Source organism: Molossus molossus, unplaced genomic scaffold (assembly GCF_014108415.1).
Source record: "Molossus molossus isolate mMolMol1 unplaced genomic scaffold, mMolMol1.p scaffold_m16_p_8, whole genome shotgun sequence".
Classification (NCBI taxonomy): domain Eukaryota; kingdom Metazoa; phylum Chordata; class Mammalia; order Chiroptera; family Molossidae; genus Molossus; species Molossus molossus.
Window position 1 is genome coordinate 101,103,812 of NW_023425402.1, and position 17,694 is coordinate 101,121,505.

General features: G+C 36.1%; 1 protein-coding gene across 1 annotated transcript in view; it reads right to left on the bottom strand.

Annotated features, from left to right (window-relative positions):
• The window catches only part of SYNE1 (spectrin repeat containing nuclear envelope protein 1), a 409,429-nt gene that overhangs the window by 275,720 nt on the left and 116,015 nt on the right, over positions 1-17,694 (bottom strand). Inside the window, exons 13-19 of the mRNA XM_036249358.1 lie at positions 14,710-14,822; positions 14,006-14,174; positions 7,251-7,347; positions 6,297-6,499; positions 3,743-3,907; positions 3,137-3,289; positions 2,000-2,143 (exon numbers count right to left, since the gene is read on the bottom strand). Of these exons, the coding sequence (XP_036105251.1) occupies positions 2,000-2,143; positions 3,137-3,289; positions 3,743-3,907; positions 6,297-6,499; positions 7,251-7,347; positions 14,006-14,174; positions 14,710-14,822 (1,044 nt within the window). The remainder of the gene's footprint in view (positions 1-1,999; positions 2,144-3,136; positions 3,290-3,742; positions 3,908-6,296; positions 6,500-7,250; positions 7,348-14,005; positions 14,175-14,709; positions 14,823-17,694) is intronic.

Below are 17,694 nucleotides of genomic sequence, written 5' to 3' on the forward strand. Positions count from 1 at the left end.
TGCCTTCTTAAAAATGTTGTCTTTATACACCTGTATTGTTTTTATTTGCATGATGAAGCTCTCAGCTCCTGGAGATCAAGAGAGCCATCGGGTGTCTGTCTTGTTACTTTCAGGTTGGAACCCAGGACCACACATTCTCTTAGAACTTCCTGTCCTCCCTCATATTGCCTAGGGTCACTCCCAAAGTGTCATTCAAACTTCAGGGAACCAAGGAAAAGAATTGGCACATTTGTTAGGAGGTCATTCTTTTTTTGTTTTGCTTTTTTTCTTAAATCATAAATATTCTCACGCTCTCACGTTCTTGGATACGTGACCTGAAGGAAAACTCATGAGAAGAAAGCTACTGGTCCGCTGCAATGAGGAGGTGATGACATTCTTCCGAACAGAACGAAGGGACTCTGCTAACATGTATAAAGACCAGTGCACTTTACAAGTCTTTCCAGAACACAGGAGAAAACCTACCAAGACGCTACATCAGAAGCAGCGGTCAAGACAGCATAATGACGAGGGTATGTGTAAAGATGCAGTGTGCTTTCTCGGGGGGGGCCCTCAGTCATGAACCCTGCCTGGGCGCACCCAAGACATGGCTCGAGAGCTACTCGAAGGTCCCCAAACGGATAATATTGACTTGGATTGAACCCAGTCTTTATAAATACTCGTAACTCAAATGTTAAAATAAAAAGGATTAAAAACGAACATATGAACCATTTTGACAAGTTCAGTTTTCTCTCTCTCTCTCTTTTTTTTTTTTTTGTGATGATAATTCTTGTTACATTCAGAAGAAGAATTAAGCTCTCAGCTCCTGGAGATCAAGAGGGCCATCAAGTGTCTCTCTTGTTATTTTTAGGTTGGAATCCAGGACCAGGCAATTCTTCTAGAACTTCCTGAATAGCTTCATTCTCAGTAATCCACCCTTTTCATTAATGCTCAGTGATGACTTCATGTGGTTATTCACTGACTACTTTTTCTCCCCTTGCTAACAGATATTTCTGCTTTCTTTTCCTCTGTTTTGCAATTCTTCATCACAAATTTTTTCCATTCATTTATATAATCATTCCTTTCTTTTACCCAGAATTAGTTACCCAATCTAAATGGACTTTGCAAACAATACAGTCTTCATAAAATTCAACTTTAGATACATTTAAAAAAAAAAAATCCCAGTGTAACTTTCCAAGCTCTTAAGGAAAATCCCTTAATAGAATAAAAAAGGCGTATGGCTCATACTTGACATTCATTGAGTTCCCTGCACAGAAGTGGCATAAAATAAGTTTATATTTTAAGTCTATGCTGAGCTCTGTGAGATGTAGAAGGCAGAATTTCCACTGCTTTATGGTAATGCAACCAGAAAAAAGCATACGTATTCTTAGAGGAAAGGTACATCAAATAAATTATCAACAAAAGGGTATTTTGGGGTTCTTTCTCATTGAAATATCTGATCTCTCCCTCTTCCTCCCTTCCCCTCTACTTCTTCCCCTTTTGTTTCATCATATTTAATTGGTCCCTTTTCCCCCTGAAGAGGCTTATCTTTCTAATAAAATACAGCTACCAATACTTCTAAATTATCAGAGGTAATAGTTGGTATCAGCCCCAGAGTTTCATTTTTTAAAATATGTTTTTATTGACTTTTTTAGAGGGAGAAGAAGGGAGAGGGAGATAGAAACACTGATGTGTGACAGAGAGACATCCACTGGATGCCTCCTGTACGCCCCCTACTGGGGATCGAGCTCACAACCCAGGCAAGTGCTCTGAGCCGGAATCGAACCAGAGAAGTCCATGGGACGACTCTCAATCCCCTGAGCCACACTGGCCAGGCCAGAGTTTCATTTTTAAAACTCATGACAGAGTTACTAGATGACAAAGTTACTAAATGAAAATCACAATAAGAAACAAAAGCTTGTTAACAAGTAAAGGATTTGCCACAGGTGATGGGGAGGGGTAGGGTGAACGGAAGGCAGAGTTGGTCCCGCACAGGGTATCCTGCATGAAAGTATTTTCCCACCTTTGTCAGCTGCTCTTTGAGCCCAGCCATGGTTGCAAACATTTCAGTAGCTTCTTCTTTGGAGCTCTCATTAGTAATGAGGTGTGCTGTCTTTGTGATGATCTTGAATTGAGCATCCATCACAGGTATCCTCTGCTCAATATCCTGCATGAATCATTGAAACAGCTAAATTAACACATGGTACATTGCCTTTTAATTTCAGGATTCCACAGAAGGCTTGGCAAAAGTCAACATGCACTGTGCAACATTCTGCACGTGTACATTTGGAGATTCCAGGTATAACTTTCCTTTATTACTAATATATATTGGTAATATTATATGGCTAAATAAAAGCTTTTTTTTAAAGAAAAGTAAGCAGAAATTCTTAAGTTGACATATGCTAAAGTAATCTTCACACTTTCAACATATGTGTTAATGTAGTCTATAAACACTGTATCAGGTAAATACATGTTAATAATTTGGAATAATACCTCTTACTTTAAAAATTACATTTATTTGCTTAAAAAAATCACACATTGTCATTGCAGAAAATTGAATAAATAGAAATAAATTAGGATAAAGAAAATTTAAATTAAAGTCACAGTGATAAACAGAGCCACCAACTCATCATTACATCATAAATGTAATGATGTAATGTTTCCTGTGTGTGTTTACAACCAATTTTAACTTTTATCAAAAATAATAATAATAATGCTTTTCTCAGCATATTGGAAAAGTTTTTAATGTCATTAAATATTCTTTCATTACTTCATTTTGAGAGCTGCAGAGTATTCACAATACTTAAATAGCACAATTCATTTAGTAAATCCTTTATTGTTGGAGACATTTACGTAGAGGTTTCATCTATAGACACTTGTTTTCTTCTAGTGCTTTATAATTTGGTTGTAGGGGGAAAATCTCCAAATTAAAAAATTATTTTACAGGTACTTCATGGTCAAAACATATCTTCAAAAAATTCAAATATAGCTTTTTTTTTATTTGAATGCAATTAAAAATTTTTTTAAGGTACAAATGTGGATACACACACATTTCAAAAGAGGCATAGGCAGAACTTTGCAATGATTTGAGCAACTTTACTGATCTTGATTTTCACCACAGAATGAGATTTTCACTTCATGGTCCAGAAAGCCCCCTCACCTCCAAGTCCTGAATGAATAACTTCATATTAATAAAAGAGACTTCTAAGGGTTCAGAAAGTTTCCTCTGGGCTTCAGTTGCAAAATCAGACAGGGTGGTGACACAGTCTGCATATTCCTTCTTCATCCTGTCCATCTCATCGGCTCGAGCATACTGTTAAGACACGGGCAATGCACAACCCTGAGCATCATTAAGCCAAGACTGGAAGCCTGTATCCTCCACTCCTGTGTACTCCTTGCAATCGCTATATGGTAAGAAAGACTCTGATTCCCGACTCTTATTTTAGATACACTTGCAGTCCAACTACCGTGAAAGGAAAACAGGAACTAGCATAGAAGTGAAGAATAATGATTTGAAACATGAATCATTCCATATACATAGGCCCCATATGGCAATATAATCCTTAAACTACACATTTCTGTAATGTTCCTCCATTATTCAGGGAAAAGAATGAAGGACCAAATGTGAATATAACAGTTCTAAACTCATCTGGACTCTGCTTGAAGAAGCCCATGTTATAATAACAAAATGGTCTCTAAACGGACTCTTTATCGCAACATTTATAACACATACATGTTCCAGCGTGTGTAGGTTGGAAAGACGTACCTGCTTGACTTCCATAAACAACTCCCTCCATCGCCCGTTTAGCAATAATAATTGCTGTTTAAGATCACGGGAAACCACCTCATCACACGTTTCAATTAGAAAATTGCCAGCATCGTTCATGGCAGTGTGTTGCTGTATCCAATGAGGCAAATTTCGGAAAAAGTCCTAGACAATAAACAATGCATATTATTGTAAATCGTAAACCAAATGTAATAAAGAATGTGATAAGAACCAAACTAAGAGAAATAACTTTGTTCAAAAATTTGTACAAATTTAAGGTAAATCCTAACTCTCAAAATGCAAATTTTGAATTTCAAAAGTATGGACTTGAAATGTTGAGCGCATTTTTTTTTTTTTTTATCCTCACTTGAGGACATTTTTTGATATTTGGTTCAGATAGAGTGAGAGGGAGAGAGAGAGAGAGAAACATCGACGTGAAAGCGACACATCGAGTGGTTGCCACCCACACGACCCAACCAGGGCCGGGGACAAACTGCAACCGAGGTACATGCCCTTAGCGGGAACCGAACCCGGGTCTCTCCGGACCGCAGGCCGACGCTCTAACCGCTGAGCGAAACCGGCCAGGGCTGTTGAGCGTATTTTTATAAGAACATCTATGCTATATCATTTGCTGAAGATGAAACAAAACATGACCATTTTCTGTTATTCCTGTTTTACAGATGAAAAGCTGAATTTCTGTGAGCATAAAGGAGTTGTACATTGTCTTCAGGCAAGTAAATATTAGTGCTAGAGCATGGCCAGTGTGGCTCAGTGGTTGAGCATCAACCCATGCACCAAAAGGTCGATGGTTCAATTGCCGGTCAGGGCACATGCCCAGGTTGTGGGCCAAATCCCCAGTGGGGGGCATGCAGGAGGCGGCCAATCAATGTTCTCTCTCATTGATGTTTCTCTCTCTCTCTCTCCCTTCTTCTCTCTCTAAAATCAATAAAGAAAATTTTTTTTTAAATGTGAGTGCTAGAGTCATATAAAAGAGAAACTAGTGTAGGAAAATACATAGCCTCCTCAAAAACATTGCAAACAAACTTTTGACCTGTTGCTTATGGTTTTAAAATCTAAATACAGTATATCATCGAGGTAATTACTAATCATGGAGATAAATCATCAAAGAAAAATATAAAAATTAAATATCTGGGCCAGAAAAACTTAATAAACATCCTCTCTCATTTGTTTAAGGCTACACAGTTGGCAATGAAGCAGTTTCTACCTGATTTCACGTTAATGAATATGTGCAAATGTATACACACAAACACACACACACACACACATACGCACATGCACGCACACCACAGTGAAAGCAGGGATAACAAAAGATAATTCAAAATCCATTTCATAAGCTATGTGTGGGAGTTCTTCCTCCATAAATAGATGAGAACACTTCTGTTTCAGGCGGTTATGTTTCCTTGGATAAAATTAACATGTGTGGCATCTCCTTGGGCACTGCAGTCTAATCAGAAAAGCCAAAAATCTGTATGGCTATATAGTTTTTGTCACCATCAGCTACACAAGAATATTTAACTTAAAGGAAATATAAAACGATAAGAGATTTAAAAAATTATACATCTATTTTTATTACACAATAATAGTTGAAACAATCTTGGATGGCTAGCACTAATTCTAATGTATGGATGATATTTCTTAATGGAGTCTGGTATTTTAATGTTTTTTACATATAAATTGATTTTCTGTGGGAAATGTCAAGCTCCCATTAAGAAGTATATACAGGGGTGGGCAAAAGTAGTTTTAAATTACAGCCATAATTACCTAAAGGAAAAATCATAAATAAGGATATGAAACAAAAACAATAATAATAAGACAGATAAAACAAATAATACAGTAATTAATAAATCAATGATACAAGAATTAACTTTGCTTTGTGTACTTACAAATGTAAATCTATTCTTGCCAACACCTGTATATATAGAAATCAGTCCAGTTCATGTTATTTTTTAAATGTAAAGAGCATTAAAATAAAACAGTAACTTTTATATATGCAAATATACACCTGTAAATGGAGGGGGGAAATCAATCCTACTGAGAATGAGACCCTTGACTGAGGGTTAATACAATTCAAGAAAGAATATCCAAAGAGACAAAAATTCGGTGCCCCATCTCTGTAACTGGCGTATGACATCACACAGATTCAGTACTATGTCTAACCAAAGCTGTTTGCATCTTAAATTAGGAAATCCACTGGGCTGGTGCCCTGGACATACCCTTTCAAGTACAGACCTTGTGAGTACAGCGCCCTCTGCTGCCCATTGGGTTTGGCTGTCCCTCCATCAGTTACTGCTCTTCTGAATGCAAAATCAAACCCTGAGCTGATCAGACAGGGGACTGTTCCACTCATTTCACAAAGCGGTGTATATCTTAGTACAAAATAATTTACCAACCTGAAAGTGCAACTTTTCAGGCGAAGTCAGGATTCTTGACTCAAAGTTGTAAATATAGAACACTCCTTAGAGAACTATGCTGTAAAAGTCACTTATTTTTTAATTTATATACACGCCTTTCCTCCCGTAAGACGCAATCTCACCTTTTTGGCATGTTCAGATTGATTTAGCATTTTTTCAGCATCCTCTAGCCAGGCCTGAAGACTGGCCACCGTGCTGCCGTAACGATCCCAGTTAGCGATGACTTCCTCCAGCATACTGCGCACGCTCCTGACTTCCACCGACAGGTTCCTCCACTGGGCCGTGGTTTCATTCATGAATCTCATCACATTCTCAGCTTCTTCCACTGACATAGATAAAATACATTGCAATCTTTGTCTTATATTTTAAATCCACCATACCTTTTATTTAGGGTCTATTATCTTAGTGCACATTTATAATTCTTCAGATAATAAATTTAACAGATACAATGTTAGAATTTCATTCAGTTGCTGCTGAGAATATATATCTTATTCACAGGCATTAATAAAGATTAAAGATGATCATATATTTAAAATTACTGATAAATGGGATGCAATAAATGACATATGCATTTATTCACATTTTATATACTCTCAAATAGACACACATATAGTATCAGTCACAAATGCTATAGTTCATTTTCAGCAAATATGACAGACACTTACAAATTGAAACAAGCATATTTTACAACATAGGTCCTTACACAAATTTAAGTTTTCATTTACGCTAGTAAATATTCAAGTTAGTCCATTTTTTTTTGTTTTGAATCCTCAGGATTGAAAATAGGTTGGAAAATTGCAATTTAGAAAATGAATGTGTATTTTGTCCTCTCTTAGATCATACACAGATGTGCACACACACACACACACACACACACACACAGAAGTATGATTATTCAGGTTAAGCATTACACAAAGTCAGTGGGACTGAATCCAATATGTACTCTCCAGGCCAATGGTATGGTCACACAATAATTCCAGAAAGAGAGAGAGAAAAAAAATGGCTTGATCATATAGAAATCTGTAGGTTCTAAATTTTACTGTATTCCACACTGAAACAAATTCTATGAGTTTTACCTGAACCGTCAGCTTTGACGTACATCTCAGCTGTCTGTTTCAGGATCTGGTACGTCACTTCATATTGTTCAAAGAACTTGCTATTTTCTATAAAAGACTAGAAAAGGCAGAATGGTTAGAAGATTACAAATACTGGCTTAGGTAGAAATGACAAAGCCAACTTTCTTCAGTATGTGAATATGCTACCCAAATTTACCAACCTCGCTCTTTCTAAAAATATCAAATTAATTCAACTGTCATAAATAACTTAATTATTCTGAAAATATAAATTATTTCCACACTTTGAATTCTAACTCATCCCTAGATTGAGAAAATGTTCTGTTTCCTTTCTACCCAAGGGTTTGTTTTTAGAAGTTTCTCCAGAGAACCTGGGGCTAACATTTAGAAAGCACTAAATTTAGAAGAACATTTTCAAGTGTCCCACTGGGTTGTAGCAGTGAAATTCTGTTGCTCATTGAACAGTAATTCTGGTGAATGATGGCTCTCAGGAACTTCAGATTATAAATAAATAGCACATTGCACACTTTCCTTAAAGTAAAAAGTAAGTACAAAAATATTTACAAGTAGAAAAATGTTAAATAATCTCACATTCCACCCTTGTTATCCACGGTCTCCAATTTATATTTCCTAGTATGAAAATTACAGATAAGGCCTGTCTATATCCATATGTAATTTACATATAAAATAGAGTTGCTATCAGCAAATGGATACTATAAAATTGAGAACACACAACAGATCTTGAGGTAAGTTTTAGTATCATTAACTCCAACAAATATGAAAAAGTTCCTGTTTCAAAGATTGTTCCTACTTCTCTAAAGTAGAAACTTCATGTAATTAGAGTTAACAACATAGCACCCAAAAGAAATCTTTAATTTCTTTTAATAGCATAATTGGTTCTTATGATCTAGACTCACTAAACTACTTGATAGCAACATTATTATAAAATGTGAAATTAGCCTTCAAAATCCAGCTGAAGTCCTCAATAGGCTGAATAATGCTTAATATGGAGATGAAAAACTACTTGTGCAGCAATTTCATAGATGTCCCTAGATTTTATTGATAAACATTTCACTATAACATAAAAATTACATATATAATACATTTTATATAATTTGATGTATATAAAGCATTTACTTATATATGAACTATTCTTCGGGGTAACAGTGAAGAAAGAAAGCTGTGAGTTTCTTAGAATGAGGGGGTGCCATGATGAATACTTTGTTCAATAATTTGAATAGGCTTCATATTTTGTCTGTGAGACTAAAGTAAGTCCACGATAGTCTGGTTGACTTGTTATTTAGCCGAATGAGCTACTCCTTTAACCTCTCCCTGCCCCCCAACTGGAACAAAAGTAATTTACTGTAATCTAAATTTTGAGTAATTTAACCAAACAAACAAATTATGATTTGATACAAAATGGAAAATTACACCCAGTTTTCAAGGCACTGTAAAAAATTTAAAAGATAAATATCTCTGGAAAAGTTTTAAAAACAGCCTTTAGTTTGGGCAAAAATTTCAAGAAGCTAACGGAAAACAGTTGTTCTAAGTGTCAAAGAAATGAGAGATCGTGCCTCTACTGGACAGAAAGACTTAATTATGCTTTTGTTAGAATGGCTCACAAATGAATTATCAAAGAAGAAGAGAGAAAATTTTATTTCCAGTTTTATTTCTGGTCCAAGGGGAAACAGCGGATGTTTTAATAATATTATAAATATTGTAGAGTTTCAAATGATAAGAGATCTTTCTTACAGCTGCATAGTACTCCATTGTATACATGTACCACAGCTTTTTTATCCACTCATCTACTGATAAACATTTGGGTTGTTTCCAGATCTTAGCTATTGTAAATAGTGCTGCTACGAACATGAGGGTACATATATTCTTTCTGATTGGTGTTTCAGGCTTCTTAGGGTATATTCTTAGAAGTGGGATAACTGGGTTAAATGGCAGTTCAATTTTTAACTTTTTGAGGTAACACCATAGTGCTTTCCATAGTGGCTGCACCAGTCTGCATTTCCACCAGCAGTGTACTAGAATCCCCTTTTCTCCACACCCTCGCCAACACTTGTTGTTTGATGACTTATTGATGGTGGCCATTCTGGCAGGTGTGAAGTGATACCTCATAGTTGTTTTAATTAGCATCTCTCTGATGATTAGTGACGTTGGGCATTTTTTCATATGTCTCTTGGCCATTTGTATGTTCTGTTTGGAGAGATGTCTATTTAGGTCCTCTGCCCATTCGTTAATTGGGTTCTTTATCTTCCTTTTTGTTGAGTTGTATGAGTACTCTATATATTTTAGAAATTAATCCCTTATCTGATGCATCATTGGCAATTATTGTCTCCCATATGGTGGGTTTCCTTTTATCATTTGAGATGACATGGAGGGACCTGGAGAGTATCATGCTAAGTGAAACAAGCCAAGCAGAGAAAGACAAATATCACATGATCTCATTTATTTGTGGACTACAATGAACTAAACACTGATGAACAAAAGTGACCCAGAGACACAGAGGTAGGATACAGACTGACAAACCCCAAAAGAGGGAATGATGGGGGGGGGAGGGAGAGATAAACCACAGAACTTATATGCATGTATGCATAATCAATGGACACAGACAACAAAGCTGGGGAAAGGGTGAGGGGGAAGGGAAGGAGGGTGTCAATGGGAAAAAAAGGAGAAACATCTGTAGCAAAAACAAATTAATAAAAATAATTTAAAAAATAAATAAATATCGTAGAGTCTCATTAACATTTTTTGAGCTTTTCCATGAGGAAAACTGAACAAATTTTTAAAGGACAATACCATATTTTTTATTTTAATTTTTAGTTGTTTCATTTATTTGATTCTTTTTCTTCTGAGTATTTAGTAAATCCACATAGTAACATGAATAATTTTGTCTTTTAGAATCACTTTAGTGGGAAGACTGCTAAATCTCCTTTTTACTGTGAGCTATGTAGAGACTATCTCTCCAAAGATAGTAAAAGTAAACACAAATATATGTTTAAAATAGTAGTAACAGGATTTGTTTCTTTCTTTCAAAATAAGGTTTACATTTGGTATGAAGTTGAACAAATAAGCTGTGTTAGTCAATAGACATTTAAAGAAAAGCAAGATACCTCTCTATGCCACTAAATTCAAAATCTTAGTGGAAGAGACTGGATTTCTACTTTCATAAGATAAATATAGACATAATAAATAAAAAGCTCATCAATTTCACTGAAAGGGAGCAAAACCAGATAGTTTAAGATTTCAAAAACCAACTTTGAGGAGTGGTTTTATCAGAACTGCCTATGTATATTAGTAAAATAATTGCAAACAATAAATAAATGTTTATATTACCTATGTTGCATTCACATAAGCCACAATTCTAAGAGTTCTTCTTTGATTTTATGTGAAAGAATGAAATGTTATCCTATTTCTTCCACGGTAAAATTGAAGCATGTGTTAACGAACATGGTCATATCAAGAACAATTTTGACAGCAAGAAACAAAGCAATCATTTTCTGATTTCCATTACAGTATGTAATCTCTTATCAGTAGCAGGTGGCCTCAATGAATCAACAAGCATTGTAAAATATTTTCCAAGAATTTCTTAAGTACTGATCGACTGCATACCAAACACCTTGTACAAGAAGTTACAGAAAGCACATTCTCTAATTTTCTAACACTACCTATTTTTTCAGATCAGTAAGATTGAATTGAATCTGTTTTTGTTTTGTTTGTTTGTTTATTGTTCTTTAGATTCTGCATATAAGTGAAATCATATGGTATTTGTCTTTCTCTATCTGACTTATTTCACTTAGCATAATAATACCCTTTAAATCCATCCATGTTGTTGCACATGGTAAGAGTTAATTCTTTGTTATGGCTGAGTAATATTCCATTGTATATATGTACCACAACTTTCTTTTATTCACTTGTCTATTGATGAGCACTTGGGTTGCTTCCATAACTTAAAAGAAAACAAACAAACAAAACACAAACAGACTCATAGAAAGTGATGGTTGCCAGAGGGGAGGGGGGTTGAGAGACTGGGTGAAAAAGGTGAAGGGATTAAGAAGTATAGGTTGTCAGTTACAAAATAGTCACAGTGATGTAAAGTTCAGCATAGGGAATAGTCAATAATATTATAATAACTACGTGGTACCACGTGGGTACTTAAAATATTGGGTGGACCCCTCTGTAAGTACATGGTTGTCTAACTATTATGCTAGACACCTGAAACTAATATAAAATAATACTCAATGTCCAACGTAATTGAAAAACAACATTTTTAAAAGGATAGAATTGAAAATTCAGACTAAGGCAAAGATAATTATGGAACTTTTACATCCTGAATATTATTTTGGTTATTAGACGATGTAGCAGCATATGGCTCAGTATAATACATTTTTTTAGAACCCAAGGAAAGGATTGCATTTAAGAACCTGATTTGTAATTTGATCTGAAAGTCTTCCTGCTCTCTGAAATAGTCTGTTCGAAAGACAGTGATTTTCCCACAAACTCCAACAGGACGAGGCTCTATGGGGTGTGAAGTAGAAGGAAAACTGTATGTGTCAGTCTTTGCTCCTTAGAAATTCCTATAATTATTATTATACATTTGGGGAAGAGTGAGTCTTCTAGGAATTATGCTATTTATAAAGCCACATGGGTAATAAGTAGCTGAGCCATGATTCAACACATTTCTGTGTGACTGACCTCACCCTGCCCCAAATCCATGCTGCCTGCAAGAGAGAGAATAGAAACTATCAGGCTACAGCACGAAAGTGTAAAATACTGTCAATATGGACCAACATTAGATGGGACTAGTATCTGTGTGGTTCTCTAAGCTACAAGACATCATTTGAATGATTCGGTCTTTTAAGTTAGAACATTCTTTTTTCCACAGCAGGTTTTGTTAGATAGTAAAGTTCACTACTTAAGCACAAGGGCTTTTGCGTCGGAAAGAGGTGGATTTGAATCTCACTCCGCGGCCTTAGCAGCTGAGCCACCTGGAGCATGTGACTGAGGCATTCCGTCTTTGTCTCCTCAGGGAAACAGTGCCCAGCCACAGGGTCGTCCCACGGATGGAGGACGACACGTGTAAAACCCTCGAAACGTGACAAATACTGAATCTTCCAAAGTTATTCAAACTATTTAAAAAATCCCTTAGAACTCTTTTTGGAAAAGAAGTCTGAGTGATAATAGGTATTTTTCACAGGAGATAAGAATATTAGGACATGTTATTGAAACCTGCTATGTTTGTAGGGTAACTAACAATCTTACAAATAACTTTGACTTAGGAAGCAGCTTAAAATGAGCAGTTTGGTGAACTTCTGTTTACTTTATGAACTAGGCAGAAAGCATTGCTTTTTTTTTTTTTTTTTAAATCATTACTAACAAAGCTCCACTCACAAATCTTTTACTTGAGAAGGTCAAAGAGAATTACTAACATCATTGTGTTGGAACATGAACCTGGTGCAACATTCCCATTAGGCATTTTAATCTGATTGGCTGTCCTTAAATAGCTAGAACAAAGAGGGATCCTGAATGATTACCTACTGAGCTCAGAGTGTATCATTTGATATGACTAAACCCAAAAATATAAACACATATCTGTATTTAATAGTTATATGTCTAATAAAATTTCTTGAACTTAAAATGTTGGCTTTTTCCTCACTTTCCAAAATAATTTAAAATGAGTAAAAGAACATATAATAGACTTCAAAAATTTTCTGAGACAGTAATATTAAATCAAAAGAAAGATTTTGCTATAAACCTGGTAAAGCTTTCTTTCCCCAAATGCATGTGATTCATTTATCACTCAGAAAATGAAATAAAAATATAGCAAATATATTATGGTTCTGGGATGCTTCTTCAGTAAAGACATCGTTTCAACAAGTATCAATCATACCCCTTATAGTCACTGTGACTAGTCAAGTTAAAAATAGGCCTATATTTTAAATTTATTAATTGATCATTTAGATTTTGTGATTAAACATCAATGGAACAATACAGAACTGAGATGCCCTATCAACATTCATTTTGTGAGAAAAATTTGTATTGCTAATAATTTGGGGGGAGGGTATATGCTTAACTAAGAGTATTAAGCTATCTTTAATAATTATAAATTTCTAATTATATGTAAATGGAAATGCCTAGTTACAGAACAACCTAATTCCTTCATTAATACAGCACTACTATTCTATGTAAATAGCCCAAAGTATGAGAGAATCTTTACTGATAACCCAAAATATGAGATAACCTTTAAAAATCAAATTTATACAGAGATTTACTGACACAATTTTACTTTTTCTGGGTGCACACAAGAACCCCCAAAATGCTTAGGGAATAACCATAAAAAACGATATGCTGGATCTAATCTAAAAAATAGTTTAGAACAATTGAGAACTATCCTCAAAGATTGGATTTTAGAAGACATGAAAGTAATCTTGAAGTATTTTCACTCTGTTTCAATGGTGAGCTCACAATCAAAGTTAGGGGCATGCAATGCACTAAGTTTTCTAAGCAATGAAGTCAGTCACAATGGTTCAATATGATTAATGCAGCAAAAGCTTTTCCATTTCCGAAGAATATAGGTGTATATTTCAGGTTATTGTGAACATCCCACGAACTGATTCTGAACCCATTTAACATACTGGACCTTTGCTGTTTAAATTCAAGATTATATTAACAGTGTCAGATGCGTTGGTAGGTATTCAATGCTAGATCCCGGGTCCCTGACTTCTCTGGCAAAGCACCGGGAGACTTACGATGTAGGTTTGCAGCAGCAGTTCCACCGACTCTCTCCTCCCATACTTGATGATCCAAGACTTCAGTTTCGACTCTGCAAGAACCAGCAGTGAGAGCAGACGGTACTTTAATTCTAGAAATTCCATTTTCATTAAGTGGAGTTCTGATGTGGAGGAAACAAAATGAAACCTAGAAATAAAACACCGGGAATCACAGAATGTAACTAATAGTAACAGAACAGTGCTTACTTAACCTGTTACAGTCAGTGTTGAATATAATGCAGGCACAAGGTTTTTGAAACTCTGGCTTGATTAATCACTGCCTGGAGATCTGATTCCTTTCCTGGTTCTGGGTTTCAAGGCAAATCATGAGTGATTGGAATCTTTGGTTTAGCTTTTTTCCCCTGCCAACATTTCTCATCTGTTTCTTTTATAAACTGTTCTTGCAATATTACATAATGTTCCTCACAGCGCTGAATAAAAATACAGCCTCTGAAGAAACCATTTCTGTGATTTCAGGCTCTGAATTCATCCAGGTTTACTCTTTTCAATTAATGTATTAGAATGTCGGCATTCTTAAGCATATGTTATGGGAGCCCAATTTTATGGTACCAGATGTAAGCATTTCTGTAAGAAAATATTTAAATGCATTAAAAAAAAAAAGAAATGGAAAAAGCATTCACTGAGCATTTTAAAAAGAGACTTCATGCAAGACATCCCCTTACCTCTCGGCCATGTCCTCTAATTGGTCAGGTGGCACTGGGATCCCGTTGACAGACCTGGTCCGGTAGATTTCATGGAAGGCTCTTTTGTGGGCATCCGTGTTTTGAAGCAGATCCTAAGATACAGTTTAAAAAAAAAATTTTTTTTTTAAATGAGGCAACATGTTCACAGGAGGCTAAGAAGCATAATTTTCAGCCTGCACTGATGAGTCAATGTGTTCAACAATTTGCTGCTGCTACGTCCACGTGCAACGTGGTGCCTATCACAGGCTTTTCCCTTGTACCGGAGCCTGTGCTTGTCCAGAGGCCTGGGGCCAGAGCTGCACCCAACACGTACAGCATCTTTTAAGCGTACATGCCACTTGCACAGCAATGCATTCACACATTTTAAAGGTACATGGTCCAAAGTAAAGTGTACTTATTGCCATAAGCAATGACTGGCTGGCATTTTTCTCCTCCCTTAAAATTTAGATATGTTGGTTTTTAAAAGCTTAAAACCAAGCACAACTAATTTAACCCTTTCATGGTAAAAATATTAGACTCTTGTTATTTTACCTTGAATGCACACAAGCAATCCTAAAGTGGTATTGCCATCTAAAGTAAGTTGATTATGTTACAATATATTATGAAGAAACTGTTATAGTTAGAAGATTTCAGACATGTACAGGGAACTTCCCGTGGATATCACGTGCTATGTTATAAATATTCTTTGCAGATTGTATAAATCCCATAATTTGAATAATTTATTTAGATTAATTTGAATTTTAATGATTTGTTTTCACTGTCAGCAGACTTATTTATATACAGATTTACACACATTTCACAATTCCCAGCCAATTGCAAGGAAAGACAGAGGTAAAAACTTCATGCCATACTTTCTAGAGCCTAGTTTATTTCTAAATAGCAGAATAAATATTCAACAGTTTGTCACTCCCTGAAAAATAAGACACATTAGCCCACAAGAATGTATAGTTAGATGAATATTATTTCTTTTGCACCAGGATTTAATGGATTAACTGGAGAAAAGAAGCAAAAAAGAGCCTAAAGCCATATGAGCAACACTTGATGGAAGGGAAAACCTTGAAGACTCTCATGTTCTGAATTAAAATGTTAAAGTCATAGGCATTTGTTCACATAAGTAAAATTAATTTGGGGCAGGAGAGGCATTAATTTTTACATTTTAGAAAAAGCTAGGGGCAAAGTTTCTATCCTGATTTATTTTGCTACAACAACCCTTTGACCTACTTTGAATCTGTAGGTAACTGCACAGATACTCTTGCTCAGAAAGAGGGCCCTACGTACAACCACACTGATTAAGAGGACAGAGGAGTGTCTTAGAGCAGCTAGTGCTGTATTTTAGTCACTTTCCACCTCCTTTCTATTAAACAAATGAGCTTGGCTGAGACACCCCCAAGTGACTTCGGGGCAAACTTCGAGCTACCACACACCCAACTCTGATGTGCTGTGTGTGACTCTGTGTTGATGTATGGGTGGGGGTCTGTGACTATATTGGAATATCCAAATATTCCGCTGCCTTCTAAGAAGTTTTCCTTATTGTAGTTTTAAGTATCTAGTTCATCGAAAATACCTTGATAAGATGTCAAAACAAACCAACATATTTTCAAACATATGACAAAAGAACTATAGCTGCCGTGATGTCACTGGTCCTCCGAAAGGCCGCCTCATGATAGAGCAGCCAGATGCTGAGCACAGCATATGCCTTTCAATCACGGGTGAGTTCACAGGTGGGAAAATAAATCTTTTAGGTCTCCTACTCTCAGTACACGATGACCCTGAACTGGATCACAGACCTGTGACCACAAACAAACGGAAGAAGCTGGTCGTACTTAGCAAAATCTGTACCGTTGCTGCAGGAGATTTGGTCTTGGAATTTGAATAAGGTGCGAACTCTGAAACCGAGACTCCTGCATTCAGCCAGAACCCTCACAGACACTGCTGTGGGCCTGGTTGCTGGCAGATATAAATACAGCAGGAGGAAAGCAGCCACACGCACAGGAAACAAGCCACCATGGGTGAGAATCAGTGGAAACAACAAATTTAGAGTGTTAGAAAGCTCTAAGTAATTTAATACCTGACAACAGCTTGTAAGTTAGGAAGAGACTGATCTAGGTAAGGCGTTCGTAATTCCTTACATTGATTAAGAGGAGGTCAAGATATTGATTAACTTTCAATTTTGTTAAGAATCTATGGCCTAATTTCCAGGGCAATCACACTGCACAGCTATAGTTTATAACTCTCAAACCAGTAGAGAAAAAAACACGGAACAGGAAAAACAGGCAAGCAAATGAGCAAACGAAAACTCTTCAGTCAACTTATAAACAGCAAGAAGGTAGTTTTCCTGAAGCAGAGCAAATAGAAAGCAAGGAGTCGGATGGTAGAAACAAATTCAAGTGTGTCAATTAATTACAAATAAATGGCAATAGAATATAAAGTCACTAGTTAAAAGTCAGAGACTGTCAGATCACACAAACAAATGGCTTCTTATAAGAGATACACCTAAACATTAACAGCATGGATAGGTTAAAATTAATAGAATGGAAAACAACATGCCAGGCAAATACACATGAAAGGAAGCTGCTATCAGTATATTACTATCAGACAAAATAGGTTCCATTACAGAAATCATTATACGTTATTTACTACTTAGTGATGAAACTTGCCGTTTGCTAGATATACTCATTCAGAACTTGAAGATATCTAGTGAGCCTCAAATTATACAAAACAAAAACTTACCGAACTACAGGGAGAAACTGACAAATACACAGAGTCGAGGGAGTGAACGACATACCTCTCCGGGGACGGAGATGGAGCTAAAGGAACAGCTGGGACAGCAGGTGGGGGGTGAGGGAGGCAACAGGTGAAAAAGGACTGGAGGTCTGGGTGCCTCATGAGCCTTTGTAAGAATGTTTGGAGGGTTTTTGTTTTTTGTTCATTTGTTTTTCTAGTAGATGGAAACCAGTGGGGCGT